Source organism: Grus americana, chromosome 12 (assembly GCF_028858705.1).
Source record: "Grus americana isolate bGruAme1 chromosome 12, bGruAme1.mat, whole genome shotgun sequence".
Classification (NCBI taxonomy): domain Eukaryota; kingdom Metazoa; phylum Chordata; class Aves; order Gruiformes; family Gruidae; genus Grus; species Grus americana.
In genome coordinates this window covers 7,446,989-7,459,007 of record NC_072863.1, presented here as the reverse complement: position 1 = coordinate 7,459,007, position 12,019 = coordinate 7,446,989, and the positions used below count along the sequence as shown (strand labels likewise).

The 12,019-nt window shown below is 46.1% G+C and overlaps 1 protein-coding gene across 10 annotated transcripts in view; it reads right to left on the bottom strand.

Moving 5' to 3' along the window:
* Positions 1-12,019, bottom strand: part of ATP11C (ATPase phospholipid transporting 11C) — a 58,143-nt gene continuing 46,124 nt past the window's right edge. For 6 of the 10 annotated variants that reach the window (XM_054839092.1, XM_054839100.1, XM_054839101.1 and 3 more), the window contains 4 exons: positions 10,493-10,558; positions 9,538-9,641; positions 7,997-8,150; positions 1-3,551 (listed from right to left, as the gene is read on the bottom strand). In XM_054839092.1, the coding sequence (XP_054695067.1) occupies positions 3,435-3,551; positions 7,997-8,150; positions 9,538-9,641; positions 10,493-10,558 (441 nt within the window). In that variant the 3' untranslated portion in view covers positions 1-3,434. Of the gene's footprint in view, positions 3,552-4,773; positions 4,870-5,692; positions 5,784-7,996; positions 8,151-9,537; positions 9,642-10,492; positions 10,559-12,019 lie in introns of those variants that run through there. The other 4 variants (XM_054839096.1, XM_054839093.1, XM_054839097.1 and 1 more) reach the window with 4 other exon arrangements.

The window sequence follows — 12,019 nt, the reverse complement described above, 5'->3', positions numbered from 1 at the left end:
TATTAATCAGAACAACATACCAAAGTTTATTGATTACTTCAAACAAAAGTCTCTGTAATGAAAAAAGAGCAAGTTGCATTCATAAAAGGTAACATTCACATTCAATTTCCTTTATATAAAGCAACATAAATGTATAAAATTGCATTTAAGTGAAAAAAATGTAAGGTTGCAGTCCTTTTTTTTTTTTTTGCAAGAAGCTGAAAATGTATCTTCTCATTGCCTGTATATAATTTACACTTTCTATATACTACATGGGTTTTAAAAAAAATCCATAGCTGGGATATTGGATAAATGGTGCAGTAAGTTTTTCAACTGTGTGTATACAAATTCAATTTTAAGCTTTTATGCAATTCCAAGTCATTTATTATATTCTCATAATGATTAGGATTAGTTTTTGAAAAGTAGCTATGACTACACCAAGTTCCTCTGTTATCACATACCAGTTTTAGAGGAAATCTTAATTACTTTTCTTATCTTTCAGTGTCACTAGACAGTGATTAAACTTTGACAAATTATTACCAAAAAAAACCCCAGCCTTTTTTCCTTCAAGTTTTTCCACCGCTAAGCCTGTACTGACCTTTTAGCTCACTAATGAGCGCTGTAACAGTGCAGCGTGTATTACATGAACGACAATCACAGCATCACTGTCAGATTACTGCCACTTCAGCATCCCGCTGGCTTATACCTTACAGTCGCTACCACCACTTTTTCTTCCCTTCTCTAACCCCAAACGGGGTTTCCTGTTTTCCCTGATTTCACAAGTCATCCACAGTAATAAGAATTTCACTTCTGCCGTTGCTGAATGAGGAGGATCAGCTCCTTCGCTGGTCCAGGTTGGCACTACACCAGTGCACTGGCTGAAAATCCAAGCCCAAGAAAACCTGCGTTTTCCCAAAAGTGCTGCTATTCAAAACATTTCACGTTAGTCCCGACCCGCCTGTCAGCACACGTGCCTTGGGCTCGAACATACAACTGTTGCAATGGCTTGCTCCATCCTGAGACAGGAGATGCGGGAACGGGAAGAGAAAGATTTGGTTCTCAGAAGGCTCCGTCTTAAAACAGGCTGCAGAAATTAGCCCGTTTCAGTGGCTTTATTCAGACAGTTCACACATACATGGCAAGCTTCGCTCTGTTCCCACCAACGTCAACAGCAAAACCTCCAGCTGAATTACACGGGAACAGACTTTGACCCCAGGAACAGAGTACGGCACCAAGCAAACCGAGAAGCAAGGTGTCAGGCTTGGGACCATCCGGGCGTGGAATGGTTTTCAATCACAGGAATCAGGCATTTCAGCGCCCGCATTTTAAAGGTTATGTAAACACAAGTCAGCAACCGCATATTTAAGGAGAAAGGTTAGATTTGGCATATAGAGCGTATCTTCATTGTATTCATCGCATACTTGATCTGTAGGCACCACGCTTTAGCAAGAAAAGTTGAGAAAGAGACAAGGTCTGCACGTTGAATTCTAGGTCTGCGAAATGAGCTAGGAAAAGGAAAAAAAGAAGAAAAAAAAAAAAAGCTTTGCCCATGGGAGACATGCTGGAAGTGCAGCTCCTTACTTGCATGCAGCAAGGAGTCGAGCCGCGGTTGCTAACACGGTGCTAACAAACACCACTTGCGTTGAGGCCAGTGCAGCGTGTATAATACAGTGGTCCTGTCCATAGGTCCCCTCCCACGCTGGGTGATTTAAGGGCAGCCACTGGCCGGAGGGACTTTGCACACCCCTTTCTCATTCAGGGAAGGCCCATTGCAAAGTCCTTATCGTGCACACCAGAATTCGCCTGCAGCTGATGCGCATCCTGCTTCCACCAGAGTCGCAGACAGACCTCAGGGATGGCAGCCAGAGAGCGAGACTCGATTCTTCTCAAAATTAATAGTCCGCTACTAGTGAAATTTGATTAAGGGAATGTTCCACCTAGTCCCAAATTGTTGTTTCTTTGCATGTAAGTGACACAAAGCCTGAGCGAGCGGGAGCCAAACCCAGCCGCAGCGTAGAGCTCGTTACTTCTGGAATGAGACTTGAACGCTTCTCACAGTAGTTCCTTCGCACCGCTCTGCGGAGCAACAGGGCCAGGGCCAGCCAGCACCAGGGGGGACCCTCGCACCAAACGGCGGTGGCACACAGGGTGCTCCGTCACTGCTTACGACTTAACGCAACAAAAAAGCTGCTTTTTCCACATATGAAGTATCAAAGAATAAAAAAAAAATATATCTCAGAAAACCCCCAAATGAGCATCGGGCATCTCACCTCTGCTGAGCACAACCTAAAGAGCAAAGTTCCCATGACCATGGTACAGGTAGATTTAAAAAGAACATGCCAATTTAAAAAACCAAATAAAGTGTAAAATGAAATCAAGTTCATGTATTCCTTTTATTTTTAAACTAGCTTTTTTTTTTCTTAGTGCAAATAACTCAAGATGCAGTTTTATATGCCTGCAGGTTTCCAGGCACAGCGCGCGTCCCTGGGATCATCCAAGGACCGCACTGTCACTCAGGCCTTTAAAGTGTTGAAGCAACTGCACAGTGCAGTAACGTAAGCACGACCACAGGAGCCCGGGCAAAACGGCTGAAAGTCTGGCACAGCCCAACTTTTGAGATTCCTTCCTCCCCATGAAAGCTTCCTTCCATCACCAACAGCCACAACACGAGGGGAAATGACCTTCTCATCATCCTCCATCAGCAATAAACCCACCAGCAAACTGGCCGCAGGAGGATGCTCAGGCGCTTCCCGGCACCACGGGTCTCCGCACAGGTACCACTGTTGCATGCGGACCGTGGACCGCTTCCAGCTGTACCCAGAGGAGGGATACGCAACTGAATGCTTTGCACCGGTCGGCGAAGATTTCTCCCAAATTTTCAAGTATTTCTGCCATGTGCATCTGGCAACCCATCGCTGGGGAGGGGCAGCCCCCGCCGAGAGGTCGCAGCCCCAGCACCAGGCGAGATGCTTGCAGGGCTGCATCCAGCTTCTGCGTGAGAAGAGCAGGCTTTCCCCAGTGCCTTCGGGGAGCCGGAGGGGCTGTTATTGGGTTTAAAGTCTGTGCTACTTCTTTGGTCAGGCAGAGCAAGAGACTTCAGCAGCTCCCTGCTGCTCTCGGACAGATCTGCAGCGGGCAGAGGAAGCCCCTGTGTGAAACGGGGCTGGCATTGCTCTCTTGCACTTCAATTCATGCTGTTTTGGATGAATTCCTAAAGATGCTTTCTCAGCCTCCAATGACGTAGAATTTGGCAGAATTCTTGTTTTTTGGGGGGGGTGGGGAGGGTAGGGAAGCCACAAGCCCAAAGACAAAGTGGTACCGTGGGGCCAGTGCCCTGGCTACTGCTTTATCAGCATGGCTGCTTACTGTACTTCGCAATATTAAAGAGAACTGGTAGGTTAAAACCATAGTTTTTTTCCTACAGCATGACAATATGCAGTTTTTTATGGAGCACTTTAAAATATCCTGAGAGGACATCTTTCTGCCAAATTAGTAACAGCATCTTCAGTCTTCACATAACCATTTTCTATACGTTTGTACGAGACTAACATAGGCAGATCAAAGGGACCAGTCTGCAAAAATCAGAAGGAAAATGCACATGTATTGCTGTTGTTACATTCCCAAACTCATAAACCTTTTCCCGTGTTATTTTTAGAAAAACAATACTTAAAATTTTATAGAAGAATGATTAGACCACGATAAAAGTGCCAAATTTCATTCACAACCAAATTAACAGGATGGTAAATCAATTTGCACAATCTGCAAAATGCTGCGTAAAGTCTAAAAGCGACATCTGCCTCGCCGTCCCCTGCGGCTCCCGTTCCGCCCCAGTCTGGCTGCCTCCCGCACCAGTCTGCACCAGTATACGGCGGTGGAGAGCACCACCTAACGTCTGCGGGGAAGGAACGGCCGCTCGGCTCGCCGGCAGTGCCTGGGCAAGCAGAAACCCAGATTTATGCCAATGCGTTTGGAGCGCTGGCAAGGCTGGCTGTTGGACCTGCCATTCCGATCGAGCTGATCTCTTTGGAAGCAGGTGTGGGTACAAAGGGAGGAGAGGTTTGCAGAAAATTTACAGTTTTGTGTTTGCAGCGGACCCCACGCCGCTGTGTAACATCTAAGAGCAAAATTGTGAATTCAATTAGGCACTTTTGCTTTTTTATTCTGCTATCGGCTTACTACGTTTAAAATCAGGTAAACTTGTACTAGGATGCTCTCTGCGCGTGCATACACGCACAGACACGGAGACATGCCTGCTGTACTATATGTTGACATACATAGACAAGGACACACATTTAGTTTCAATCTATGCAGATGAATTAAAATGTACTTATTTCTGACAGAACAGCATGCACCCTAGAAAAAGGGATTTTGGTACAATTCAGATGCAATACTGGAATCATTTTAATAGCCGAGATGTGAATACTTAATTGTAAATACACCAGTGTTGGCTTTCATAATCGCTGTTAGCAGGATTCACTGACTGTGTGCTCAGACTAAGTTGTCTGTTAGTATTAGACTAAAATATGTTATACTGACAGATTTGTTTACATACTGGAAAATATTTCAGTTTGAGAGGATCTGTACACACCTGGGATTCTGAAAAGGTCGGATAGGACAACACCCTCAAATTAAAATGCGTCCCAAGCATTGCATCTCCATTCCACAAGGACAGGTGCCCCACACCGATAGTCAAGAGGATTACAAGAACCATAGTTTAATTGATTTGGAGGGGGAGGGTTACATTTGGTTAATCGATGCCTTTTAAAACCATCCCAACTCCTTTGGACAGGGTACCTGTTACAACACATTAGACTCATCTGAGAACGTTCTTAAAAGAAGTGGTGTGACAGAAGGTCTGGCCGACAATGAATCAGGTGCCTTCCTGCTGCTCTGCAACAGCGAGGCAAAAAGACTTAGAGCACACGTGACGCTTGCCCCTGCCTAACGGTGGAACAATGTAAGACACACACACACACCCCCCCCTTTTCACAGCTAAATCGTAAGGGATGAGGCAATACACGCTCCTAAATACCACAGTGAGTAATACCGGCTGGGTTTTGCAGTGCAAGAGACATGGAGAGTATTCACAAACCAGCCCTGCTTCCTGAAATGGCTAACTTAAGGCTTGGAGGTTTACGCTAGAGGTGGAGGAAAAAACCATCCTTGATCTCCTCATAACTGGTATGTTTAAAATAGTAAATAATACCAGAGATCTGCAGCAACTCCAAAGGCTAGGGACGTATATTCAGGGCACTTATTCGCGTCTACAAAGAGCAATGGGAGCACTAACAAGTGGGATGGACTGGGCAAGCCGGGCACTTGGGGAGCTCCTCCGAGATCAAACAAGCCTGAGCTGTTTGCCAAGTCATCCAGAGGATGATCAAAATTGAGTCCACTTTGTCCCACGCTTTACAGAAGTTTGCATCTAGTCCACGAACACACGAAACTAGAGCGGGGAAGGAGTGTGAGTGTAACCACCTCACTTGGACACCCCGAGCACGACCAGCTCACCCACCTGAGGTGCAGCAGGAGACCGAAGGGGAAGAGACAGACGAAATATTTAGGCAAAAGATTTAAATTAAAGCAAAAGGGGAGGAAAAGCAGGGTTTTGCTGGGTGAGCAAATCTAAACATGGGTTTAGAGGAGTTAGGCGTTAGGCAGAGGGAAAAAGCAGTAGAGCAAGCAACACACAGTGACTCAGAAAGGAAATCACCTTATTCACTCCAAGAAAAGCTGTGATTGCTGGAAGTTTGAGAAAGCATGAAGATAGTGGATGTTCCTGAGGAAGGAAGGCGCTTCGTTACCTAGTTCACAACAGCACAAAAGACAGAAAATTGCAGTACAAGAAAGAGAAAGGCAGAAACCAAGGAAAACACAAATGCGTCTTGCAGCTGAAAACCAAAACAAGCCCAAAACATTTCCACACAGAAAACTGAATAAAGACTGAGCAGAGCAGAAGTGTTGCATTAGAGGGAACTCGGGGTGAAACCTGGTCCCGTGGAGGTCGAGGACAAATGCCCATCGACCATCCTCCCCTTCCAGTTGGGAAGCTGCCCAGTTGGGGGGGTCAGGCACCTAAATAACGTCCCTAACCTTGTTTTTCATTTAACACTCCCCTTAGGAGACTGATGTTTATTTTTTTCCACTATTAAGGTCAGGATTTTCAAAAACGGTCTTACTTTGAAGTCATCTACCTGGTCTTAGATACCTTTAAAGATCAGGCGACTGACTTCAGGGTCTGTCTGCTGACACAGACATCTGGGGCTGGTATCTGCTTCAGGCGTTTTATAAAGCTCTTACTCAAAATGCAGATTTCAATACGGCTCAGCCTGTGTTTAGTTTGGTATGCACACATGAAGAGACTTTCCTAGTTGACACTTACTTTGCTTTGCTAAATGATTTCTCAAGAGCCTTTTTTTAATGTGTAAAAGGCACTCTTGAAAGCAAGTATTACAGGAGGGAACGGATCTTCTGGCTATCAGCTGAAGGCAAAAATGGGTCACACCTCTCAGGTGAGTTGAGCTGGGGCTCGGAAACCCCCAGGTCACCCTTCCAGGTCACTGTCCTCGAACTGTCCTACGTCCACAGCTGAGCGTGACTTGCTCCCAGCCTATTCAATAGGGGTGTCCAGCTAGAAACTATTAAATCGCACTTAACTAGAAGATATTACGTGGAGCCTCAAAGAATTCAACTGTACTTTTACCATCTCTGTTGCTTTCAACTTTAATGATTTGGGGTTTTATTTCTGTTTGCAGATACATCTTTTACTTCAAAACTACAAAACGTGTACCTCAAATGTAAAAAAACTTTTACTAATTCAACTGATACATATTTTTTAATTTTTTTTTTTAAATTGAGATAATAATGATTTTTAAGTAAGGACCAAAGATAAGTTATCCCAGCTGAGGAAAATGCACTGAAACCTCACGGGATATAAGAGCTTCAAGGAGAGAAGCCTGTTTTGAACCTCAGTACTTGAGAGGTCACCCCATGGCTTCCCGGGACACGGTCACACCAGCTGGGCACTGGTCTGCCGGTACCATGGTGCTGGTCCGGGGCATGGTGGCAGGGCAGAAGTCCCCTCTGGCCAAACCCATGCTGACAGCACCTGCTGGGTGCCGGGCGGGTGTACCCCGTGTTTCTTGGGCTGTGCCTACCGCTGCCGAAGCACACGCACACCCGACGGCAAGAGGCCAGGGCCAGGCGGCAATACACCGCGCGCCGACGCGAGGCAGGGCTGGCTGCTGTTGCGGGGGCAAAGAGAAGGGGCTGCGGGAGGGAGGGCAGGCGCAGGGAGCGGCGGAGGCACGGCTGGGGTGAGCAGGGGCTGCCGGGGGGACGGTGCTGCCGGGATGGTTGGCACCTCCAGGCAAGCGGAGCGCAAGGGGCGGGGGGTGTCTCGGCACGGTGTGCTGGATTCACCGTTTGCAGCAGTGACGAAGAAAACTTTTCGCAGATGGTTTACACTTCTAAAACGAGCCGCCTTCCTCAGCGGCAGAGGAAAGCTGTCAAGAAACCAGAGCGCTTTCAAGGAGAACTAGCCACTGCAGGCTAAGGCCACGGCACGAGCCCGTGGTTATTAAGGGGGGTGGGCAAATGTGGTAAGACCTGACCCTGCCCCCCCTGTGCTGACACCTGGGGACGTACCCACAGGGAACATCGTGGGTCTGTTCTCTGACACAAAAACAAGTAGCTTTTTTCAGGACACCAAGTGGTGGGGTTTATGGGCAGTTCAGGGTGGAGCAGGGTTACTGTACTTTTCTAAGATGCAGCAGGTTTCCGTCCAGTGAAGGCAACTAAGGAAAGGCACGGGTTGAGTCCCTCCTTGCTACAGATCTAGGCAGTATTTATATACGAGCTTCTTGACATTTCTGGCATGTGAAAGAGCAAGACAAGACTCTGGAAAGCCTTCCTCGAGATGCGAGTGGTACACGGTACAGTTACCCTGCAGCACCAGATGAACCCGTAAGAGAGGTCTGCCTAAAAATACTGTACGATACATCATCTTGTTCCTTACCTGATGACTTTTCTCTTTTATATTTTTTAAAACTATTAGAAGAATTTCTGGGAAAAGGCTGATAAAGATCAGGAGAATTATTGCCAGCCACGTAGAAACAGAAGTCAGCATATGGGCAAATACAAAATACATTCTTTGCTGCTTCAAGAAAGGCCTGAAAAAGAAAGGATACAAATAAATTCTGGTTAATGTGAATTTCCCAAGAAGCTCAGAATCAAAGGCAGAGTCAGATCAAACTATTAGCTGTAACACCTCCCTTTCAGATGGAGATGGATACAGCCTGCACAGAAACACACCGTCCATCCTTCTCCCAACGCATCTCCTGTGCTAGTTCTGGAGAACCGTCCTGTCACCTCTCATGATGTATTTTGCATCTTCCACATCTGTTTCATTTCAGGGTGGGGAGGGGTTTGAATTTTACTACTATCACTGAAAGATAAATTATTTACCTTATCAAAAAACTAGATCATTTTATTTCAACTTTGGACTTTGCTACAGCTTCTGGTTTGCTTTTGATGGTGGAAATCCAGAGGCCTTTGATCCCAATAGGTTATTTGCCTCTTCCTCCCTCCCTTGATGTTGGAGGGGAACCAACAAGATGCTTGTGAAAAATGCCTCATAAATAACTGATGCCAAGGATCCCAAAGCAGTTGTTGCTTAACATTAACTCAAAAAATATTGAGCGATGCAAATTAAACACACCAGTAGAAAACTCACACATTCCAACATAGAGACCTGGCTAGATCACAGATCTGAACCTGTTGTTTAGGAACGCTGAAGAGTTAAGCGAAGTCTGTGAGCCCCAATTAGAACATTTAAATCAGTTCCACATCTTTATTAGCAGGCTGCTGGGTCAAGGATCTGGCCAATAACCCATGGCGCTGGCCCACGGGAAAGCAAAGGTGTAAAATGGGAGATGCTGTCTACTGTGAACGTCAACATGAACATGGGAAATAGAAAACTAGTAATATTTGTAAGGTACTATTGCTTGCCTGCTTTTGCAAGACATTAAGCCTAAAATCCTGGTCGCACTCAAACCAATGAGAATTTCTTCTCCTACTCAGATCCAGGATTTCAGCAGCAGGATCTGCACTTTCTCCTGCTTATTTCTCCCTCTTAAGCTGCCCCACAGTACTGGGTCCTCTCGCTCTGCATCTGCCTCATCTCCTCCTTCCTTCTGTATCACTGTGTTTCTTTCCACCATCAATTCTTCCTTTCTTTCCCATCCACATGCACAAACAGGTCCTGACACATTTACCCCAGAACCTCCCAATGAAGACAAGTGCCTCAACACCAGAAATGACCCCGTGGGCAAAAAAGCAAACCAACTCTTGCCGAAGCCGAGCACCTGGATGGCGACCCGGGCGTCACCTGCTTTCAGGCTACCTCTTGGGTAGAGAAAGAAGCGTGGTTGCACACACCCTGCCATCTGTAAATCTCTGGACAGCCCAACCGAGGGGATGCTGCAGCCATGTCCCCCGCAAAGCCAGCGCTGGGCATCCCCCTGAGAAAGCACCATGGAAAGAAGAAGAGATACTTGCCAAATGACTCCTCCCCAAAAGAACGAGAAAAACACATAGAAGGCAAGGGAGCCCCAAATCACAAAGTGGTTCATCCACGTCCAGAATCGGGTATCTAACGCTAGCTGTGTGAATAAAAAAAAAAAGAACAGGCATTAGATGCAGAGTCTATTTGATTGTATTTATATGAAATTTCTGACTGCTTTCACATTATGGTTGAAATTCTCCAAACAGCTACCTCTCTGCCTACATGCACCAGGGAAAATATTTTCAGTATCTACAGATTGACATGATGTCAACAGGGAGACAGCCAGTTTCTAATTGTAACTGACACTCTCTAATAGAATAAATTCGATGCAACCTTGATGCTACAAGGAAAGAAATGTCTAAAGGTTACAGGGGCTGTAATTGCCTCCTGCCACCACCTGCTGTCCTGAACCAAACATAAAAGACCTTTTGTAAGGTCTTATGCAAACTGTTTGTTCTGGAAAGCTCCGTGAAACAAAGCAGATTTGCTATTGTTATTTGACAGATGTGCTTTTGTGATCCCTCCAGTGCTTAGCAGTGTCTGAAACAAGGTGGACAAATCCAAGTTCTCTATTGTTCCTCTCCTCTGGCTGGAACTGAATGCCAAGGGGTGAAAGCGTGGGAAAAAGTGAACTAATCAACAACAGTTCTCAAGTGAGGGCAAAAAAAATAGGAAAATAATTTAACCAAAACATAAACACTTATAGACCACCACACTTCATGTATATAGACCATAGACTACACACAGGACAGTGGTCAAGAAGCTACTCAGCAAGTTCTGCCTGTATGGAAGAAGAGAAGATTTAAATGTAGGGGGCACATATTCATAGGAACTTCATCTTCAACATATTCACTGCACAGACTGTGTGACCTTACACCACAGCACATACACATGTCTTGGAAAGTGACTGCAGAAATAAGTGACTGAAAAAGAAAGGAAGAACCTAACCTTCAGAGTGACGGTGAACACCAGCACGGTGAAAACAATAGTCCCAAAGGTCCAGTTCCCAAAAACCTGAAAAACACCGTTACATTGGACGGAGACGCCTGTGGCATCCCCTTGGAGAGGCACAGATACGACGATGAGGACAGGGGTGCAAGCAGGAACCGGAGAGGAAGGACAGGATGGAGTGATTGCTACAGGGACTGATGCTCGGAGAGGTGCCGGCGCCCCGCACAACTCGCCGCCCGCTACGCTACCCTGTGCCATGCAGTGCCACACAGACGGGTGACCCAGAGCTGGGACTGTGACAGGTACAACCTCCTACTAACAGCAATGTCGACTGAGGATACAAGTCACTGGACCATCTGTATTTCATGATTTCTTGGTAATTTACTCAGTTTCTGCTTTCTCGCAACACCTCTGCTCATCGTCTCGTTTTAGTCCCATTTGCAGAACGCACCAATGGGTATTTTTCCATCTGGTTTGGTTTGCAGATACTAGTGACTACGCACGACAAAGAAAAGCAGATACTGTATATAAATCCAAACGATGGCAATGAATGGGAGGGATGCTTACCAAAGGCTGTCAAGATCTGAATGCATACATTAAAACAGAAAGTGAAATGTAAAAGTTTTCAAAAAATGCAAAAAAATTAAAGTCAATAGGAGCGAAAAAGGAGTCAATCAAACATACATGGATATCGTGAACAATTGCTGGTAGCAGTTCTTACAGGCATAAGTGTTTACAAAACAGGACGTAACCACAGATTTTATTTTACGGCCACATAGACTTGACCTCTCGAGGCATTTGCAGAAAATATCAGTGCTTCATGTTTTATTCAAATACAACCAGAATGGCTATAAAGACAGAAAAGCACTGAATCTACAATACAGGGGCTTGACTACTTACAGCTGGGGCCATAAATGTTGGCACTGATGCAACGTATGCATATACATACATAAATTTCATCAGCTTTTCTCCAAGCGTTAGCCGCTAAAAAAAGCTAAGGTATTTTCAAGGGTCACAAGCGATGGTGTAAAGAAGTTTTCCATCAGCCGAGACCTGATAACACGCTGGGTGGTCCCTTGGGGAAAGGGTCCCGAGACAGCCCAGGCCACCACGTGAGGCAGCCGCACTGCACTAAGGCTTTGCTCTGTACTCAGTTAACCAGCAAAAAGAAGAAAAAAAAAAAAAAGAAAAAAAAAGAGAAAAAAATCAATCTTTTTTTCCCCCCTTTTCTGTGCAAGATAACCCAAAGCGGCTCCCACACCTCGCTCACGCGGCAATGCAAGCGCTTGTCCGGACACAAGCGGCACGAGCAAGCAGGCAGCAGGGACAAGAACAGCCTGCTTCGTTCTGACAGCGGTGCGAACTTACGCCGGCTTCGGAACGGAAGCAAAACCCCAGCACCAGCCTTCCCCCACTGCAAAGGGAGGGGGGAGGCTGAACGCACGCCCCGCAGCAGGTGCGGCAGGCAAGCAGCCCCGCGCCACGTCTGAGCGAACAAGCAGCATCTTATCAAGGCGGGCTAAT